Source organism: Ovis aries, chromosome 5, assembly GCF_016772045.2.
Source record: "Ovis aries strain OAR_USU_Benz2616 breed Rambouillet chromosome 5, ARS-UI_Ramb_v3.0, whole genome shotgun sequence".
NCBI classification, from domain to species: Eukaryota; Metazoa; Chordata; class Mammalia; order Artiodactyla; family Bovidae; genus Ovis; species Ovis aries.
This window is the reverse complement of record NC_056058.1, coordinates 92,547,945-92,568,705: the sequence shown is the minus strand read 5'-3', so window position 1 is coordinate 92,568,705 and position 20,761 is coordinate 92,547,945. Positions and strand designations below refer to the sequence as shown.

Here is a 20,761-nt window from a genome sequence, read left to right as displayed (position 1 = left end):
CTAGAAAAATAGGATACGGGCCCTAGATAGTGCAAATACGTATCAAAGGAATGATTTCATTAAGCCCAGTTTCTTGCATCTCCCGTACATAGGCCACCTCACCTGCCTCCTGAGAAACCTGTATGCAGGTCAAGAAGCAATGGTTAGAATCAAGCATGAAACAACAGACTGGTTCAACATTGGGAAAGGAGTATGTCAAGGCTGTATATTGTAACCCTCCTTATTTAATTTATATGTGGAGTACATCATGCGAAATGCTGGGCTGGATGACGCACAAGCTAGAATCAAGGTTGCCAGGAGAAAAATCAACAACCTCAGGTACGCAGATGATACTACTCTAGTGGCAGAAAACAGAGAGAAATTAAAAGAGCCTCTTGATGAATGTGAAAGAGGAGAGTGAAAAAGCTGGTTTAAAACTCAACATTCAAAAAATGAAGATCATGGTATCTGGTCCCATCACTTCAAGGCAAATGGATGGGGAAAAAGTAGAAACAGTGAAAGACTTTATTTTCTTGGGCTTCAAAGTAATTGGGGATGGTGACTGCACTCATGAAATTAAAAGACGCTTGCTCCTTAGAAGAAAAGCTATGACAAACCTAGATAGCATATTAAAAGCAGAGACATCACTTTGCCGACAAAGGTCCGTATAGTCAAAGCTATGGTTTTTCCAGTAGTCACATTTGGATGTGAGAGTTGGACTGTAAAGAAGGCTGAGTGCCAAAGAAGTGATGCTTTCAAATTGTGATGCTAGAGAAGACTCTTGAGAGTACCTTGGACTGCAAGGAGATCAAACCAGTCCATCCTAAAGGAGATCAACTCTGAGTATTCGTTGGAAGGACTGATGCTGAAGCGGAAGCTCCAATACTTTGGCCACCTGATGCGAAGAACTGACTCATTTGAAAAGACCTTGATGCTAGGAAAGCCTAAGGGCAGGAGGAGAAGGGGGTGACAGAGGATGATATGGTTGGATGGCATCAGCGATTCAATGGACATGAGTTTGAGCAACCTCTGGGAGATAGCGACGGACAAGGAAGCCTGGCATGCTGTAATCAGTGGGGTTGCAGAGTTGGACACAGCTGAGTAACTGAACAACAGCAGTACATAGACAAGTGCTAAATTTATTAACTTGGAATGTCTGTTTTTCTCTAATTAACATAGTCTTTTGATGTTTCTACTGCCTGCTTGTTTGTTGCAAAAACTCCTATATAACCTGGCTCTTCCCTTACCTCTTTGGGGCAGTCTCTCCCTCAGAGCTATCTGAGAGGCTGCTTGCTGGGCTTAGGTCCTCAGCCAGTCTACCAATAAAATATAATTCTCAACTTCTACATTGTGCTGCTTTTTTTTTTTCCTTTCAGTCAACAGGTTGCCGGGAGCCAGCGTGAGGAACTCCACCCATGGCAAAGGTCATGAGGAAGGAGGCTTCGGCATACGCAAAGGCAGGAAGCCCCCTCAGGAAACCCCCTGTTCCCGAGCATCTACCCCCAAAACCAGAGTTTGCCTACTTTACTGTTTCATGCTCTCACCTATACCTCTGACTTTTTGGGTGGCTGACCCCCATTACCTCTCTCGGAGAATAAGTTAACTTACAGCTCCAAGTTAATAAAAATTCCTGAGCGTGACAAGAGTGTTTCAATTTACGAACTCCTCTGAAGGTTATCTAGCCTGCCTGTACAGGTTCGTCCAGCCACATGTGATTGTTTACAGCCTCCCAACCGTGAGAGGCACGAGACGTTTTAGACCTACTAAAGGTAGATTCTTTTGGGGAAGTTAGAAATTATTAGTATAGTGGGTTAGGAATTATATTGGTAAAGGGTTTTTCATTTGTGATGCCAATAATTGCCGCTAAGTCTCCATATTCCCTGCCCTGGGTGTGACAAGGGTGTCTCAGGTCAAACCTCTCTGCTGGCAGACTAGTTTGTGTGGCAGGATTATCCATACTCCTGCCACTATGCACATGATTGTTTACTACCTCTCAACCATAAACAGCACAGAGAGTTTGGAGTATTTTGAAAATCTTAATTAGCATAGGGCCTTTCTCATTGTTGAGTCAATGATTGCCGCCAGGCCTCCATATCCTTAGGCACCTGGGAATATATTAATGTATTTGGAATATAGAAAAGGAAATATAGTAGTTTTTGATGTTAGCAATACTACACTTTTTGAGTTAATGAATTTTCTCTTTTGTTATAGATCACTGTACTTTGTTATAAGTCACTGTGTCCTTGCTATGTAAAAATGTAACTTTATCACTATCTTAAGACTAAATAGATCTTAAGGGGAACATTGGTGAAGGGTTTTCACTTGTGGGGCTGATGTTTGCTGCTAAATCTCCATATTCCCTGCCCTTATAATGAATATAACTAGCATATAGGAGAAATAAGTATTAACCTTTAAGATTAATCATATTAACCTTAGGTTAAATAAATTCCTTTCTTAGTTGTAACCCACTACACCCTCACCCTATAGGAATGCAACTTTATCTGCTACCTTCAGAGGGTGGCGCCTCTTTTAAGAAAAAACACCCTTGGAAAAAATAAGTTTTCTGGTTAACTGACCATTGTCAGAAAGAAAGGGTCGTAAAATGTCAGCAGGCCTCATGGCCAGAAGATGATGTAAAACCCCTAAGACCTTTTTTTATACATTTATGTGAAGCACCTGATTTTGATAAAGGTCAGGACTGCTGACCCCTACGTGACTCTGTATTCATCCCTATGTATAACAAAAGGTATATAAGCAAACCTAAAAAATAAAGAAATCAGATCAGTTTCTGGAAAGACTGATTCCCCCGTGTCGTTTCTTCCTTGATCCCCATTTTTCTGGCTGAATTCCCATCTGGAGCGTGGGTGCTCGCCACGTCTACTTACTTGTCCCGGCTTTTAAGTTACACACAAGAAGGAGCCCAAGGAGGGGCACCTTCCGATATTCAAGTGGCGCCAGTGGCCCAACGTAGATGGTGCAAATTCCTTATCTTGGAATTGTATTGGTATCGCACGTAAACCAAGTTATTCAGCCTCTTTTTCTCCACTAATATTTCCTACTACACTATCCATTTCCAATCTCTCTCTATATCTGTAATTAAATAAGTTTTTTCCTAGGATGTGGATTCTGTCTCCCCTTTGAATTACCCTGGATCCACCGGGGCTGGACCCTGGCAGGTTTTTACAGAGTAAAGTGAGAAACCAGTGGAAGGTTTGAGTATCCATCAGGGTGATCTGCTCTATCTTAACAGAATCCCTCTGACTGCTATGTTGAGAAGAGACCGAGGACAGCTAAGGGCAGGCTCAGGGAGACCTCATAGGAGGCTATTGCAAAACTCCGAACAACAGATGGTGGTGGACTGGAAGAGGGAGTGAAAGATGAAGCCCAAAGATCATCCTCAATCCAGCTATTGATGAGACTCGGGTCCTCTCAGACTCTGGCATTAGATGATTTGTCTTGGTTTTGCAAGTTTTTATTTTCTTTCTTTTTTTTTTCCTTTCTTGGTTGTTAAGATACCATTTTGGATTAGATACAGTCCTAAAACATAATTTTACCTAATTATGATTCTACATTGGTGGTGCTGGTTTAGTCTCTAGGTCATGTCTGACCCTTGTGACCCCATGTAATTCATCAGGTTCCTCTGTCCGTGGGATTTCCCAGGCAAGAATACTGGAGTCGTTGGCATTTTCTTCTCTGGGATCTTCCCAACCTAGGGATTGGACTTGGGTCTCCTGCATTGCAGGCAGTTTCCTGCACTGAAAGCAGATTCTTTGCCAACTGAGTCACCAGAGAAGCTATGTTGAATATGATTAAAACATTGTAGATGCTTGGTAAATTCTAACAATGAATGCATCTTAAAGGGTTTGAATAGAATGACGTGGATTATATTTACCTTTATATGCACATGTTTTCAGAATCACATTTCTATTATTATTGCTTTATTTTTCCCTATAATAACATATATACTACATGTTAGATATTTTTATATCCCTTAGGTTCAGTTAGGAGATAGGAGGTAGATTTGTATATTTTAATTTTAACCTCAATAATCTAGTACTGACATCTTTCTCTTAATAGTTTTACTTCAGAATACATATGAAGTGAAATTTATTTCTGAGAAATTCATACATAAATGCAAAGATAAGCTCATACAAATTCACTGAAGAACAATAAACAAAGGAGATGAACTGGCTCATGAAGAAAACTTCTAAGACAGTTTGAAAAGGGAAGTTAGGTTTAAAAAAAAGGAAATTAGGTAAAATTGTTTTGCAGATAGACTTTTTACCTGAAGAATATCAGATACCAACTGGAAAACTACTGGTACAAAAATATATTGTATTGTTGGCATAAAGTAAATATATAGACATAGAGTTTGCATATATAAATAACTGGTTAGAAGATACAATGGAAGAAGCATCTATTTAAAATAGCACAGATGATAAAATACCATCAAATGATACAATAGGTAGGAATAAAATCACCTCTGGCTACACATTAGGATCATCTGCTGGGCGGCTTAACAGACACAACAGTAGCAAGAACAAAACTGCCCAGATGCCATCCCTGGAATCCTAATCCCACTGCTGTGGGATGGGGTCTGAATTAAGCCACTTCAGTCATGTCTGACTCTTTGCAGCCCCGTGGACTGTAGCCAGCCAAGTTCCTCTGTCCATGGGATTCTCCACGCAAGAATACTGGAATGGGTTGCCACGTCCTTCTCCAGGGGAACTTCCCGACCCAGGGATTGAACCTGTGTCTCTTATGTCTCCTGCATTGGCAGGCAGGTTCTTTACCACTGGTGCTGCCTGGGAAGCACAGGGATGAGGCCTCGGTGGCAGTTTTTTTAAAGGTCCTTACTTTCTAAAAATGTTTATGAAGAAACTGATTACATGAAGAAAACTTAGAATACTATTGAGTGATATAAAGAAAGTGGAAAGTATACTATATTCTTTAGAATAACTGAATATCATAAAAAATTCAGTTCTCCCTAATTTAGACTATACGTTTAATATGGTATCATAAAAAGACTACCAAGATTTTTCATTTTTGGAACTAGACAGGTTGATTCTAGATTTATATGAGAAAAATAAATAAGCAAGAATAGCCCGGACAATTCTGAAAAAGAAAACTGATTCACGGGAAACAGTCCTATCAGATAGTGCCTGCTGCTGCTGCTGCTGCTAAGTCGCTTCAGTCGTGTCCGACTCTGTGCGACCCCATAGATGGCAGCCCACCAGGTTCTGCCGTCCCTGGGACTCTCCAGGCAAGAACACTGGAGTGGGTTGCCATTTCCTTCTCCACAGATAGTGCCTACCCCATTTATGAACAAAATAGAATGGTCCACTGCAAAGTAAGAAATGTTTTGAAAGGACCCAAATGTCAGTGTGACTTGTATATAATAAAAATGTCATTTCAGATCAACAGAGGAAAAGATCATTTATTCAGTAAAAGTTGTTATATAGCAAAGTGGCATTTTCTAACAGATGGAATAAATATTACTGTTCTCAATAAGAGGTCAATTGGGTGGTCATCTTAAAAGAAACAAGCTAAAGTTAGATCTCTAATATGTAATACATTCCCATGGGTTAAAAATCTAAGAGTGAAAAACAAAACTCTAAATGAAGATAGGTAGGAAAAGCCATTCTAAATATGACACAAAACCCCAAAGCCACAAAAGCAAGGATTCATAAATCGGATTGCATGAAAATGCCCATTTCTACATGTCAACAAACACTAGGGCACTAGTCAAAATACAGATTATGAAAAGGAAAAAGCTTCTCTAACAGACAGAGAGCTAATATCCAAAGTATGTAGTAAAAAAGACAAATAACCAACAGAAACTATAGAAATAGAAAAGGTCATAGTAAAGAAAATTCCAATGGCTATTAAATATATGAAAATATGATCTACTTTACACATAGTAAGGAAAATAACAATAACAATAAGATATCTTTTATCTGCCCAATTGGCAATAAATGTGAGGACACATGTTTCTAGTAAGAGTATAAATTGGTATAACGTTTGTAGGGGTAATATAGTAGTGTCTAGAGTAATTTTGCTAGATATAGTCTTGCGCCAGCAATTTCACTTCTAGGCTGTCTCTGTTAAAGTGGAGAAAAAGAGAGCAAGCTGTGGAACATTTTGCATGGTATGCTGCCGTTTGTTGGGTGTGGGGGAGTGCTGTCTCTCAAAGGATACATAGGAAGGTGGTTACAGTGGTTGTCTCCAAAAAGGGGAACTAGATGGCTGAGGGATTGGAAAAGAAAAGAGACTTCACACTCATTGTTAACCCTTTAGTACCTTTTTGAAATTTATACCTTGTGCATATATTTTGCCTATTTAAAAAAATAAAAATAAAATCAGCCATATCCATGGTCTGTGTCCCATAAAATACTCCAAATTCTCCCATCAAATACATCCAAATGACCTATGTCCAATCAGATAAAAATAACTCATCAGACACCATCGGATACTCAAAAATAACTATTTTATGGTTCATAAGTAATAATAATTGTTACAATATTCTATATTCCATAATATTCAGAGGAACACAACTTTATGTTCTAGTATTTGTTTCCATCCTTTTAATACTCCCATTAAGTTGTTAGAAGTTGGTAAGAATAAGGTCTTGATAGTAATCATTTTGAAAATATATTATTCTATAATAATTGGTATCTTGTTTTAAAAGAGTACATTCTTTAATTTAAAATCAGTAATTATTAAAACTTACATTTAAAATGCATAATGAATCATGATTTTATAACATATTTCTATATAGCTCTAAAACATTTTTTTCTTTTTTTTGTTCAAATTGTTTTTGGATCAGAGTGGGATTTAAGCCACTGATCGATGGCATTTTCATACTTCTTTGGTTTTTTCAGCCAGTCCTGGTGCCACCTAAGGTTTGCTATGACATTTGAATAGTTTTGCCCTATACTTTGTTTCCACTTGATAAACTGCTCTTTATTGTATTGGTGGACAGAAGCAGAAACCTTAGGGTAGTTAATAATGGAACGAAGCTTCTGATCCAAAGAAGAAGTAACTTCTGGAAACTTTGCAGCAATATTTGTTAATTCATCTGGATCTGAGGAAAGATCTGAAAGAAAAAAAAATGGAATAACTATCAAAACAGTTACCTGCTTAAAAAACATTTTTAGAATGTCATTACTCTGTAACAGATAATGCAGTATAGTTTATTTTTATTTTCAGTTCTTAGTGTAGTAAGTTGAAGGATGGTATAAACGGAAACTTAATATACCAAAAGTTAAACACCTTTCTAAATGTCTGTCTCTTCCTTCTTATCATTATCCTACTATCACATTTTCCCCTTTATCTATTCTTAGATCGCAAAAACAGTCAAACTAGTAGGCTGGCTTAGCCTCAGTTCTTTCTGTTGTTGATACTTTGCTTACTTTGACGCGCAAAAAAATATATGTTAATGCTTATATTGTTCCATTCAACAGGCCCAAATGTTCCAGCTGTAGAATTCTTTATATAGTCAAGTCATGTTCTTGCAACTTCCCTTACTCCTAGGTTTTCTGCTTGCTTTTAAATACATTTGCAACCCGTGCTTGGATTTTTGAAAATTACATTCAGTGATACTGTTTGAGCAAATAATCATGGAAATAAGAACTCTCAATCACTACCATCGAGAAAATAATGATAAACATTTCAGATAACATAAACACTCCTTTGACCTACAATGTAGGAAGACAGAAGATATAACTAGAATGCCAACCTAGTTGGAAAAATAGCAAATTGAAGCTCTTATGACAATTTGCCTGAGACAGTAAATGAACAATGAGTGCACAGTGAGGGAAATAACCCCTACAGGCTTATCTGAGTGCATTAGCCAGAAGATTGCTGATGACACGCATGATTTTGCTGGGTGATTTCAGATGGCACCTCTCTGAGACAGGGAAATCAGTGAATAAACCCTAGAGAATACAGGAAAGGCAGGCTCCCCCGCTGATTCTTTTGATAGTCACATCTGCTTTTTGCAGAACATAAACAATGAATGAACAAGAGATGCCCGTTACTCAACAGAATGAAAACTTAAGTACATTTTTGAAGCCAAGAATCTCCTCCTTTTAGAGTTAAGGACAGGTCAATCAATTCAGCCTCTAAAGAATTATTTTGAATTAATCATTTTGGCATTTATAACTGGGAAAAAACTTATGGAGAAAGGAATATTATAAATAGCTTTAGCACATTTTATGTGCAAAAAGGTGGCAAAGAAAAATAAAACCATAGGTCTAATAATGCTGCTTGAAAACAAATTCAGAGTAGTGATTCTACCAGGTTTTTGTAGGGGAGAAGGAGCATGGATTTTGGAGTCAGACCTGGGTTGAAATCCCCAGCTTTTCCACTTCTTAGCTATGAGACTTTGCATAGGTATCTGAACCCTAGTCTTCTCTATAAAATGAGGATGATAATATCATCTTGGAGGGGATTCCCCAATGGCTCAGCAGGTAAAGAATCCATCTGCTGCGCAGGAGATGCGGGTTCAATTCCTGGGTCGGGAAGATCCCCCGGAAGAGGTCATGGTAACCCACTACAGCATTCTTGTTGGGAAAATCCCCTGGACAGAGGCGCCTGGCGGGCTACGGTGCATGGGTTGCAAAGAGTCAGACACAGTTGAAGCGACAGCGTACACAGCACATCATCTTGCAGGGCTGAAGTGAAGTGAAGTCGTTCAGTCGTGTCCGACTCTTCACGACCCCATGGACTGCAGCCCACCAGGCTTCTCCGTCCATGGGATTTTCCAGGCAAGAGTACTGGAGTGGGATGCCATTGCCTTCTCCATGCAGGGCTGAGGGGAACGTCAAATAATACATGTAGGATGTCAGCCTCCAAAGGATAGGAGTTAATCTTCCAGAACAACTGAATCCAGGGTACAATGAGAGGGCGCTCCATGAATATCAGAAGACACCTTGATCAGAGGATACAGCCCTGTCAGTCTTGAGACCCAGATCAAAAGCCTTAGGGCACTTGCTTTGGCATTCAGATGCTGATTTTCAAAGAAGCAGCTTCTCTCCAGGGCAATATTTTGTAAACTGACCCAGTGTGAGAAACTGCAGGTATTTATTTACTTTAACAAAGATTTGGTTCAGTTGCTCAGTCGTGTCAGACTCTTTGCAACCCCATGGACTGCACACGCCGGGCTTACCTGCCCATCACCAACTCCCGGAGCTTACTCAAATTCATGTCCATCGAGTCGGTGATGCCATCCAACCATCTGAACAAAGATTATTGGCTCCCTTGAGCAAATACTGTATAGGTCAACTCATTAAAAATAATCTCTACCTAAAAAATAATATCAGCAAACTTACCGAAGAGTTGAGGTAATACTGAAGCACCATCAGAGTAGGCTATATACTTCCATTGGTTAGTTCGAAGCATGTAGGTGGAAGCATTTACATTGCATCCATGGAATTCACTCAGAATCCAGGGTGGGTGTAGGTTTTCTAATTTTTGTTCATTCTTAAACATTTCTGACGATGATGGCAGCAGAGAGTATCCGCTCAGGTTCTGAGGCAGAGGAATTCCAGCAATATCTACATGACAAAAATAAGACTATTTTTTTTTTTTTAATTGCATCCCATAGCATGCGGGATGATCCCTGACCAGGGGGTGGAACCTGTGCCCCTGCATTGGAGTCATGGGTTGCCAGGGAAGTCACAAAATAACACAGGATTTTAAAGTAAGTCATTCTTTCATTCGTTGAACATTGATAAATGACATCATTAAAGGTCACAGAGACTAGAGATTGTATATAGATTTTGTAAATAGGCTGCCTAGACCCAAATGCTTACTTCCCAGCCTTGTGACTTTGGGCGTGTTATTAACCATTCTGAACCTCAGTTTCCTCAACTGCAAAAGGGAAATAATAACAGTGCCTGTATTTCACAGATCTATGTTAGGTTTAAATCTGATAACTTATGTAAAATTCTGAGAATAGTGCCTGACACATAGGAAACCCTCAATAAATATTAGTTAATATCATAAGTCCTTCATTTCTGAATCATTAAGAGATCACAGGTATCTCTCAGATTTGTTCCACAGAATAATAACAAAATGTATATGAGAAAGGAGTCTAGTAGTTACATATGCTTGCCAACAATAGTTAAAATTAAATAAACTTATTGTAGATGTTAATTTATTGCTGATATGTATCATAAATCTTCAAGGTATATAGTGTACCATGTATCCCAAAGTTATTTGATGACAGAATTTTTGTTTATTTCTAAGTAGCATCTCGAGGGACTAATATTTTGCAGAACATATGTTGGGAAATCCTGGATCATACTGATTTAGAGAAAAATAATCTATTTTTTCCTTACCAAATATAGATACAAAAAACAACGCATAAGAAATGTCTAACTTAAAAAAGAGGCAGTATTTTTTAAAAGTGGTTTAAAAGCATTTGCTTGGAATTCAAGCTATCTTTTTCCTATAGAAAAATAGGGAATTCGCCAGCAGTCCAGTGGTTAGGGCTCTTGTGATTTCACTGCCATGCACCCAGGTTCAATCCCTGGTAGGAAAACTAAGATCTCGCAAGCCATGAAAAAAAAAATTACCATTAATTATGGCTGGGGACTTGGGATAGTTCCAAAAGGAGTCTGCAGTTGCCTCCCCCACAGTTTCTCTGGTTCCAATGTTCCATGTTTTTAGAAACATTAATTTAGAAATAATTATATTTCCAATGAAAAATAGAAAGTACTATATCTGCAATGCTAGAAATGAAACAAAATTGAATAATAAAATTATTTTAGCTTGACTGTACATATTTAAGCGAGCTTCCCAGGTAGCTCAGTGGTAAAGAATTCACCTGTCAATGCAGGAGACCCAAGTTCGAACCTGGGGTTGGGAAGGTCTCCTGGAGAGGGAAATGGCAAGCCACTCCAGTATTCTTGGGTGGAAAATTCCAGGGAGAGAGGAGCCTGGCAGGCCACAGTCCATAGGATTGCAAAGAGTTGGCCACAACTGAGCAACTGAGCCAACACATAAAGGTATGTGAGGCAAAACAGATTAATTAAAAGAGAATAAGGAAGTAGACAAAGGCCTCTAATATAAATCTTCTAAAGGGACTTGTTTTACATATGAAAGTGAAGTCACTCAGTCGTGTCTGACTCTTTGCGACCCCATGGACGGTAGCCTACCAGGCTCCGCGGTCCATGGGATTTCCCGGGCAAGAATACTGGAGTGGGCTGCCATTTCTTTCTCTAGGGGGGTCTTCCCAACCCAGGGATCGAACCCGGGTCTCCTGCATTGCAGACAGATGCTCAGACGGTAGTCTGAGCCACTATAACTTAATTTAAAAAACTGTATCTTTCATTTCCTTGGAAGGGGCATATTACAAGTCCTAATCTTCTGCCAACCATCCATCATCAGGGACTTTTTTTGAGAAAAAATGACAAGTAAAAGAAAGGAAGAGAAATATTTGAGATAACTGGTTAATAACAAAAGAAGAAGAAAGAGCAAAGATGTTAAAGAGAGAAAATGCAAAAGATGCACAAGAGAAAAGATAGCTCAGGACCTCCCTGGAGGTCCAATGGTTAAAATTCTGCCTGCCAGTCAGGGGGTCTGCACTGCTTCCCGGGTGGGGGAAGAGTCCATGTGCCACGTGGCAACTGAGCCCCTGTGCCACAACTACCGAGCCCGCATTCTGGCGTCTGTTTGCTGCAACAAGGGAAGCCAAGGCCATGAGAAACCCATGTGCTCACTGCAACTAGAGAGTAACCCTTGCTCGCCGCAATGAGAGAAGGCCCATGCACAGCAACGAAGACCCAGGGAGGCCAAAACTTTTACATAATTAAAAAAATAATAATAATTTTAAAAAAGAACAGGATGGCCCAAGATGAAACTAGTTGAGCTGCAAGACAGTAGGCTACCTGCTGTAAGGTCTACTGTAAGAAGTGGAGAAGGAAATGGCAACCCACTCCAGGATTCTTGCCTGGAAAATCCCATGGATGGAGGAGCCTGGGGGGCTACAGTCTATAGGGTCGCAAAGAGTCAGACACGACTGAGTGACCTCACTTTCACTGTAAGAAGAAAGTGGCCAGGGAATAGGCTGGGTCAGGCTGGTCAGTGTGTCAGCCATCAGCGGCACCACTGGGAGGCAGAGGAAGGGAGAGAAGGGCTTTGCAGACAGCCTGAAAGCAGGGGCCAACTGGCATACACCCGTGACTGGGGAGTTTCCTGTGTTTAGCATCTTAATCAGCTTTAATACTTAGAAATGCCTTATTTCAGATCTAATCTTAACCTAATTTTCCTAAAAAAACTTGTTAGACTAAAGAAAATTTAAATAATTCTCTTGTGTTTATTTATGTTAAATTGGGATAAGAATCCATTTAAGTATATATACATATTTCTTACTCATCTAACAAGCTAGTTGTTATTCCAGATGTAGGGAAACAACAGTGGACAAAGCAGGTAAGCTCTCTCAAACTTTAAGAGCCTACATTCTAATGTGGGGAGACAGATAAATCTGCTAGGTGGTAATCAGTGCAACGAAGGAAAATGAAGCAGGGTAAGAGGGCGAGAGAGTGATGGCAGGCATGTGCGTGTGCACTGTGTTATACAGGAGGGTCAGGCGAGGCCTCTCTGATAAGGTGACGTAAACAGAGACCCGAGAAGAAAGGGCTGCGGTGAGCCCAGCAGATCTCTGGAACTGGAGAGGAACGGCATTCACCCAGGGAACAGCACTTGTAAACACTGAGGCAGGAATCCGCTTCATTCTATCTGCTCCCCAAACACTAAGGAGTCCAGCATGGCTGGAGCAGAGTATGTCAGGGTAAAGTTGTTTGAGATCAGTTGCGGGGAGGAAGAAATCATGCTGGACTCACAGGTCTAATCAGAGATTCTGGATTTTACTCTAAGTGATTTTGAACAGAATCATGTCATGGTTTAGATGGTAACTTTTGCATGGTGATGCAGGAGATGTGGGTTCAATCCCTGGGTCAGGAAGATCCCCTGGAGGAGGAAATGACAAACTCACTCCAGAATTCTCATCTGGAGAATCCCATGGACAGAGGAGCCTGGCGGGCTGCAGTCCCTGGGGTCACAAAGAGTAAGACACAGCTTAGTGACAAATGTTAATGATATCTCACATTTAACCATTTACCACGTTCCAGTCATTGTTCTAGGCTATGGAACAGTCACTGTTATTTTCATTTTATTGATAAGAAAACTGAAGACCAGACATGTTAAATTTCTTTCTCAAGGGTATACAGTTGGTAAATGCTGAAGGAGGTATTTGAATTTAGGCAGTCTGACTCCAGGATCTCTGGAGTCTTCAATACTGCTCCACAAGTCTGGATCTACTGTAGTTATTCAACTTTACAGTATTTTTCAGCCAATTAAAAACAAAATAATCTATGTAAAATGACCCTCCCAACCCTCCACTAAGATCCTGTAACAAGGAAGCTTTTGCAATTTAAATCATTAGTATTGAAGCATTCTTTTAAACACAACTGCATTTTTATACAATTACATTTTCACAGTTTAAACAGATTCTGGATTTATCCTTTATGTGAAAAGTAGGTAGGTATTTAAAAAAAGGCCAACTATTAAATGAAAAAAAATTCACATGAAAATAAGTTTAAAAGAGAATGTCAAGACAATTTTAATTTAAAAATGGTATTATTTCTAACTGAGCTAAAGGATGCTGATACTAGATTATTAGAGAAGAAAATATTTTGGGGAGTAATTATTTTAAAAAACTATTTTATTGATGTATAGCTGACTTAAAATGTTGTGTTAATTTCTACTGTATAGCAAAGTGATTCTCTTACACATATATGTACACAGTCTTTTTCATAGTCTTTTCCATTTTGGTTTATTACAGGTTGGGGAGTACTTTTTAAAGCATAATCTCTGAATTAATGATATTAACTTTATAACAGTATAAAGAATTCCATTCAGAGAGATGGCACTTTCCTGCCAGTCCTAGAAAATGACAAGGGGATAGGGCCTACAACGATACTTAGACTAAAAGAACTCTTCGTAACTTATCATCAAATATCATTTCATAGAAAATAATCACTCTCCCAAAGTATCTTTAAAAACTGTTCACAAATTCAATGTTTTTAATAAAAACATTGTACCATCTTAAATTTCAACAGGTTTTTTTTATAGTAAGGTACTTTACTAAAACAGGAATACCAATTGGTCTTTCCTATTTAATATCTTTCTACTTAAGGTTTTTTGAGTCACCATCTTTTATGTATTTCTAACGTTCAAAGAATGGAAGGGAAGAGGAAGTCTGGCTTGAGGTTTTGATCTGAGAAATTTAATCCCATATTCTGTATAAATTGGATTCATACAAAACAATACAGCTATGTATGGCTAAGGTAATATAGAAAGGACCTTTGGAAGTCTCAGAATAGATTATGTCTGTTTTAAGCTTCTAACTGCTTAGGAAGAATCACAAAATAAGTCTTTAATAGACACTTTATCAAAATCTGTATGTTTATTAAGCTTAGATAGAGTACACTATCTCACAGGTCTAAATTTAGAGTTATTAATCACTACTAAAAGTAGCTTTAAACTCTAAATACTTTCATTTTAAAAGGCTGAATTAAACATCAGATTAAACCCAGACCATCAGAATTATCTTTGCTTTGTTGACTTGAAAGTTTGTTTAAACAAGGCAACAGATTCAGTTTATGCTAATCCTGGTTTAATCGTTAATAGTATCCCTTTACTCTAAAAAAATGTGCTGATTTGGACAATAAATTAGGTAGATACTTTATCTCAATAACCAACAAGCCACACCAAAACAAAAAACTATTTATATACTTATTTAAAAGCCTGCAGTTTTCTTTTCAATAATACAGGGGGGCCATGTCATTTATCATTTCACTTTTTAAAGTAAAATTGACTATTTTTTACCCAGTTCATCACTACTAGATATTCATACTGTTTCTAATTCTTTAATATAATGTAATATTATCCATGGAGATAAATCTGTGTGTGCATCTATAGGTTAATTTGGACATGGAACAACAGACTGGTTCCAAATAGGGAAAAGGAGTATGTCAAGGCTGTATATTGTCACCCTGCTTATTTAACTTCTATGCAGATTACATCATGAGAAATGCTGGACTGGATGAAGCACAAGCTGGAATCAAGGTTGCCAGGAGAAATATCAATAACCTCAGATATGCAGATGACACCACCCTTATGGCAGAAAGCAAAGAAGAACTAAAGAGGCTCTTGATGAAAATGTAAGAGGAAAGTGAAAAAGTTGGCTTAAACCTCAACATTCAGAAAACTAAGATCATGGCATCTGGTCCCATCACTTCATGGTAAATAGATGGGGAAACAGTGGAAACAGTGAGAGACTTTATATTTTGGGGCTCCAAAATCACTGAAGGTCATGACTGCAGCCATGAAATTAAGATGTTTGTTCCTTGGAAGAAAAGTTATGACCAACCTAGACAGCATATTAAAAAGTAGAGACATTACTTTGCCAACAAAGGTCTGTCTAGTCAAAGCTATGGTTTTTCCAGTAGTCATGTATGGATGGGAGAGTTGGGCCATAAAGAAAGCTGGGCACCAAAGAATTGATGGTTTTGAATTGTGGTGTTGGAGAAGACTCTTGAGAGTCTTTTGGACTGCAAGGAGATCCAACCAGTCCATCCTAAAGGAAATCAGACCTGAATATTCATTGGAAGGACTGATGCTGAAGCTGAAACTCCAATACCTTGGCTACCTGATGTGAAGAACTGACTCATTGGAAAAGACCCTGATGCTGGGAAAGGTCAAAGGCAGGAGGAAAAGGGGATGACAGAGGATGAGATAGTTGGATGGCATCACTGACTCAATGGACATGAGTTTGGGTAAACTCCGGGAGTTAGTGATGGACAGGGAGGCCTGGTGTGCTATGGTTCACAGGGTCTCAAAGAGTCAGACACTACTGAGCAACTGAGCTGAAATGAATAGGTTAATTCCTAAAATTGGAATTTTCTAGGTCAAAATATATGCATATTTCTAAGCAATTTGGAACATAATGCCACATTTGCCTCCAGGAAATCTGTGCCAGTTTATACTCCCAGCAGCAGAACATGAGAAGGCATATTTCCAATGTGAGATTTCTGCTTTTTAAAAGAATCTTTGCAAACTCTATGTGTGAAAGAAAAATGGTATCTTCTTGTTTTAATATTTTTCTGACTACTGAGTTTGAAGCTCTAAAAATATCTTGGCCATTTCTATGTCTTCTGTTGTGAATTGCTTGTTTATATATTCTGGTCAATTTGCTAATAGGGTATGTCTCTTTTTCATAGATTTGTGAGAGTTCTATTAATATTAACCTTTTATCACTTATAAAAGGTTAATTTTAGATAAATAATGTTACATGTTGTTTCACAGCTCCAGCAAAGGTTCTTGTTTTTTTATTTTTTGGCCTTGATGTGTGTGGCATGTGTGGGATCTTAATTCCCAGACCAGGAATCAAACCTTCACCCCCTGCAGTGGAAGCACACAGTCTTAACCAGTGGACCTCTAGGGAAGTCCCCTAAGGCTCCCCCTTGCATCTTTTTGTTTCTACCTTATCTCTGATTAACATCTGGTTAATAGGATGCTTCAGTGTTTTATATAAAGTTCCATGCCTAGATATTCTCTTCATTCTCCTCTGCCAACCATATAACTGTAATTTTTTCCCTTTTCATAATAAAAATATTCGTTATGAAACACATTAAGCCTTGAAGATGTTAATTTCCTGTTTAGAACTGGAGAGACACTGATCTTTGGCTTTACTTGCTTGAGTTGGGCAGGTCAAATCAACACACGATGTAAATCCTGTTAATACAATATATTCTGCTGGGAAATGTGATGCAGAAGGAGTCTATTAACAAACGCCAAAGTTAAAAGCAACAAAAACCTATGTAGACCTATGAGTTTTTTTAAACTGTAATAATTGACAAATTATTTTAAAAATTTACAGTTTTAGGGAACTTAACATAATTTCCAGAAGGGTATGGAAGAAATGCAAAGGGGTTTCTGGGAACGTTTTGTTTGGCTAAAGAAATGCTTACTGTCACGCAACATAAAATAGGCAAGGATAGGAAGGTGTCCCCCTAGGTGGATAAATGACAATTCCCTCATTCCAAACAACTTTATTTAGTATTTTCTTAAATAAGCTGTTAAGATACATACATTATGAAATCTTCCAGTTTGCAGATGATTTTTAACTTCATGAGGTTGGCAAGTAGTGATAATGGTGTATCAAGATTGTAGAGAAAATTTGCATTATAGGCAAATATAAAACAATATTCAAAGAAAAATGATTTAAACAGTGCCTATTAATTAACTAACACATAAAGTGATAGAAAGAGATGAGAACTCATCACAGACAGCTTTCTACAGATACTGGACTATTTAGCTGCTAAGTCAAAAAAGACAAAATGCCAAATATCACTATGAAATACATTGAGGGAAAACTGAGAAAGAATCATCCCAGCCTTTAACTATCTTTTGCAGTTCTGATCACTGTACCTCAAGAAAGCAGATCAAGGGTAAAAAGTTCAGCAAGTTTGGGTGGGGAGAGTTCCATGTGAAAAAACTAGGGGAGGAAACTAAGGAAATGCCACTGTAAAGAACAATTTATATAGCTACATCATACAGCTATAAAGATGATAATAAGGGAGACACTTAAACTATACATAATCACACACACCCATTTTTGAATGAAAAACAGAAGTAAGGAAAAGTAATAGGTATTGCCTGGAAATTGATGGAGCCAGAAAGTGGCAAAGATATGACTGTGTGATAATTGCTTTGGGACAAAAGGGAACCAGCAAATGATGAGTAAGAAACTGAAGAGATTAAAAATACACACCAGGCAAAAGAACAACAAAGAAGTATGGTCAAATATGCAAGTGACTTGAAAGAGAAAAGAAGGGCATTGATTTTTTTTTTTAATTTGGCCGTGAGGCTTGCGGGATTTTAGTTCCCCAGCCAAGGATTCAACCTGGGACCTTGGCAGTGACAGGGAGTGCCGAATCCTAACCACTGGACCACCAGAGAATTCCCAGCACTAATTTAAATGCACAATAAAGAAATTTAAGACCCTATAACAGTGTTTAACTAAATGAAGGTAAAGACTTTGTAGCAGAAAAAAAGGAGATAATAAGATTTTTCTTATGTAATTTCCAGATATGTTTGTTTCACATTTTAATGTATACATATTAAACACATATATCTTATGCTATGTTACATTTTTCTTTCACCAAAATCTATTTATAAATTGATGGTACTTTTTGCAATTGATGGTGCCTTAGAACAGAGTATCTGATGCTATTGAATTTAAAGTCTCCTCTAAATTAGAAGCTAACAGTTCCATATAACTTCTAAATTTATGATGGCTTTATTCTAGTATTTTTAACAAAAATTGCTAAATACCCACATCCAAATGTTGCTGTTCGAGACTTATGGTTATGCTTATAGACATTAAGAAGCTAGTAAAATAAGTCATATAGAACATTCTAAAGGTTCTGAGGAGAAATATGCACATAGCATCAACATTAAGGGACTCATGTAACATTGTGAAAAATTAGTAGTTTCAAAGTAGATGTAATAATCCAGAACGGAAATGCCTACATTTTAGGTAGGGGATGGTAGAGAATCAAATGATACACAAATCCTATCCATAAAGTTATAGAACTGAATATCTTATGTGGCTCACTTTATTGTCATATCCTGGTTGTGAATCTTTTGGAGGAAGAAGGACTAGAGGAAGCGAAGGCCAAAGGAACCTGAGGAATATTATCCTCATTTTTCAGACATAGACTTGACTCACAGTTAAATCAGCTGCTCAAAGTTATGAACAAGTCAGCAGGGGCCCCTAACCTATCTTGTTTATTCATTTCCCAGCATTATTACAAATAAATATTCACAGAATGGCATTACTTACCAAGCATAGTAGGGTAAATATCCACAAGAGACACCACACTTGATACTTGTAGGTTGGCCTGAATTCCCGGCCCCATGATCAAGAGTGGGACATGGGAGCTAGCTTCGTACATACTCATCTTATAGAACTGTCGGTGCTCCATAGCCAGCTCCCCGTGGTCTGCGGTGTATATGACGACAGTCTTCTGAAGAAGACCTAACTGGCGAAGAGCCAAGATAATTTCACCTGCAATATAAATTGAAGTAAATCTTAATCAGCCTTTAGTTCACTTTTTCATGGTGACTGCAGCCATGAAATTAAAAGACGCTTACTCCTTGGAAGAAAAGTTATGACCAACCTAGATAGCATATTCAAAAGCAGAGACATTACTTTGCTGACTAAGGTCCGTCTAGTCAAGGCTATGGTTTTTCCAGTGGTCATGTATGGATGCGAGAGTTGGACTGTGAAGAAGGCTGAGCGCCGAAGAATTGATGCTTTTGAACTGTGGTGTTGGAGAAGACTCTTGAGAATCCCTTGGACTGCAAGGAGATCCAACCAGTCCATTCTGAAGGAGATCAGCCTTGGGATTTCTTTGGAAGGAATGATGCTAAAGCTGAAACTCCAGTACTTTGGCCACTTCATGAGAAGAGTTGACTCACTGGAAAAGACTGATGCTGGGAGAGATTGGGGGCAGGAGGAGAAGGGGACGACAGAGGATGAGATGGCTGGATGGCATCACGGACTCGATGGACGTGAGTCTGAGTGAACTCCAGGAGATGGTGATGAACAGGGAGGCCTGGCGTGCTGCGATTCACGGGGTCGCAAAGAGTTGGACACTACTGAGAGTCTGAACTGAACTGAATGAGTTCATAATGATTCTACCCACTAAGACTCTGTCAGGATGATTCTTAACATCTGAACATTATCTACTGTTCTTCAGTAAACAGCTTATGCCAGATTTCATGTGCTTGCTTCTCAGTGAATGGACTAAAGAGAGGAAGGAGAAAATGCAGTACCTAAGGATGAGTTCCTTTATTTGGAGGTCACCCTGGCTTGCTTTCTGTGTTTCTGTCAGGGAGTAGGGGAAAACATCACCTCCAGGGACTCGAATGAGAAAAGAAAGGCATGCCTGGGTATGAGTGCTGTGCACATCTCAGGAAAGGACTGGTGTCACCATCGACCCACAATTGCTGCCCAACAGGAGGGGATAAAAGGGGTGAGAACTCCTCCTCCTGATACCCTTTCTCTCAAATTCCCTATCACTAGATCATGCCCATGAAGCTGGCCGAGTCTTATAGAAATCCCACCTTTGAAAAAAAGGCTGGAAGCAGTACAGATGATATATGAATGTGATTTGGCATATTCTTGGACAGTAAAATTCCTCTGACCAGTCCTGTCTCTAAGGGACATGAAACTTAATCATTTTAATTAAGAGAACACAGTAAGACCCAAGTCTAGAGAGAAGCATCATTTCTATTTTGGCAGCTCCTGAATCTGGCCTTCAGGGCTCTGTATTATTAAAAAAAAAAAAAAAACCCATAGGCAATTCTGAGGTCCAGTTGGATCTGAGACCCAGTCTCTGAGGAGTTATTTATGGGGTGCAGACCATCAGAATCTTTCAACTGGACAACTGTACTTGCTCCCTAATTGGTTCGCTTGCCTCCACTCCTTTTTCCCCTTCATAATAATCTTTCTAAAATATATGATCATGTCACCCCAGCTTAAAACTTTTCCATAGCTTCCCACTGTCTAACTCTTGCGTAAGTTTAGCACCTTCAGCTAGCCACCCCCCAAATCTTTACCTGAAGTAATAATAATCAGCTTGGACTTCCTTGCCTTTGTATACACTCTGCCTTCTGTGTTGGATGCCCTTTCTTCCAGTCTACA

The 20,761-nt window shown here is 38.8% G+C and overlaps 1 protein-coding gene across 1 annotated transcript in view; it reads right to left on the bottom strand.

Moving 5' to 3' along the window:
- Positions 1–5,389: 5,389 nt before the first annotated feature.
- The window catches only part of ARSK (arylsulfatase family member K), a 56,134-nt gene continuing 40,762 nt past the window's right edge, over positions 5,390–20,761 (bottom strand). The window contains exons 6-8 of the mRNA XM_015096202.4: positions 18,896–19,120; positions 9,312–9,536; positions 5,390–7,075 (exon numbers count right to left, since the gene is read on the bottom strand). Of these exons, the coding sequence (XP_014951688.1) occupies positions 6,786–7,075; positions 9,312–9,536; positions 18,896–19,120 (740 nt within the window). The 3' untranslated portion in view covers positions 5,390–6,785. The remainder of the gene's footprint in view (positions 7,076–9,311; positions 9,537–18,895; positions 19,121–20,761) is intronic.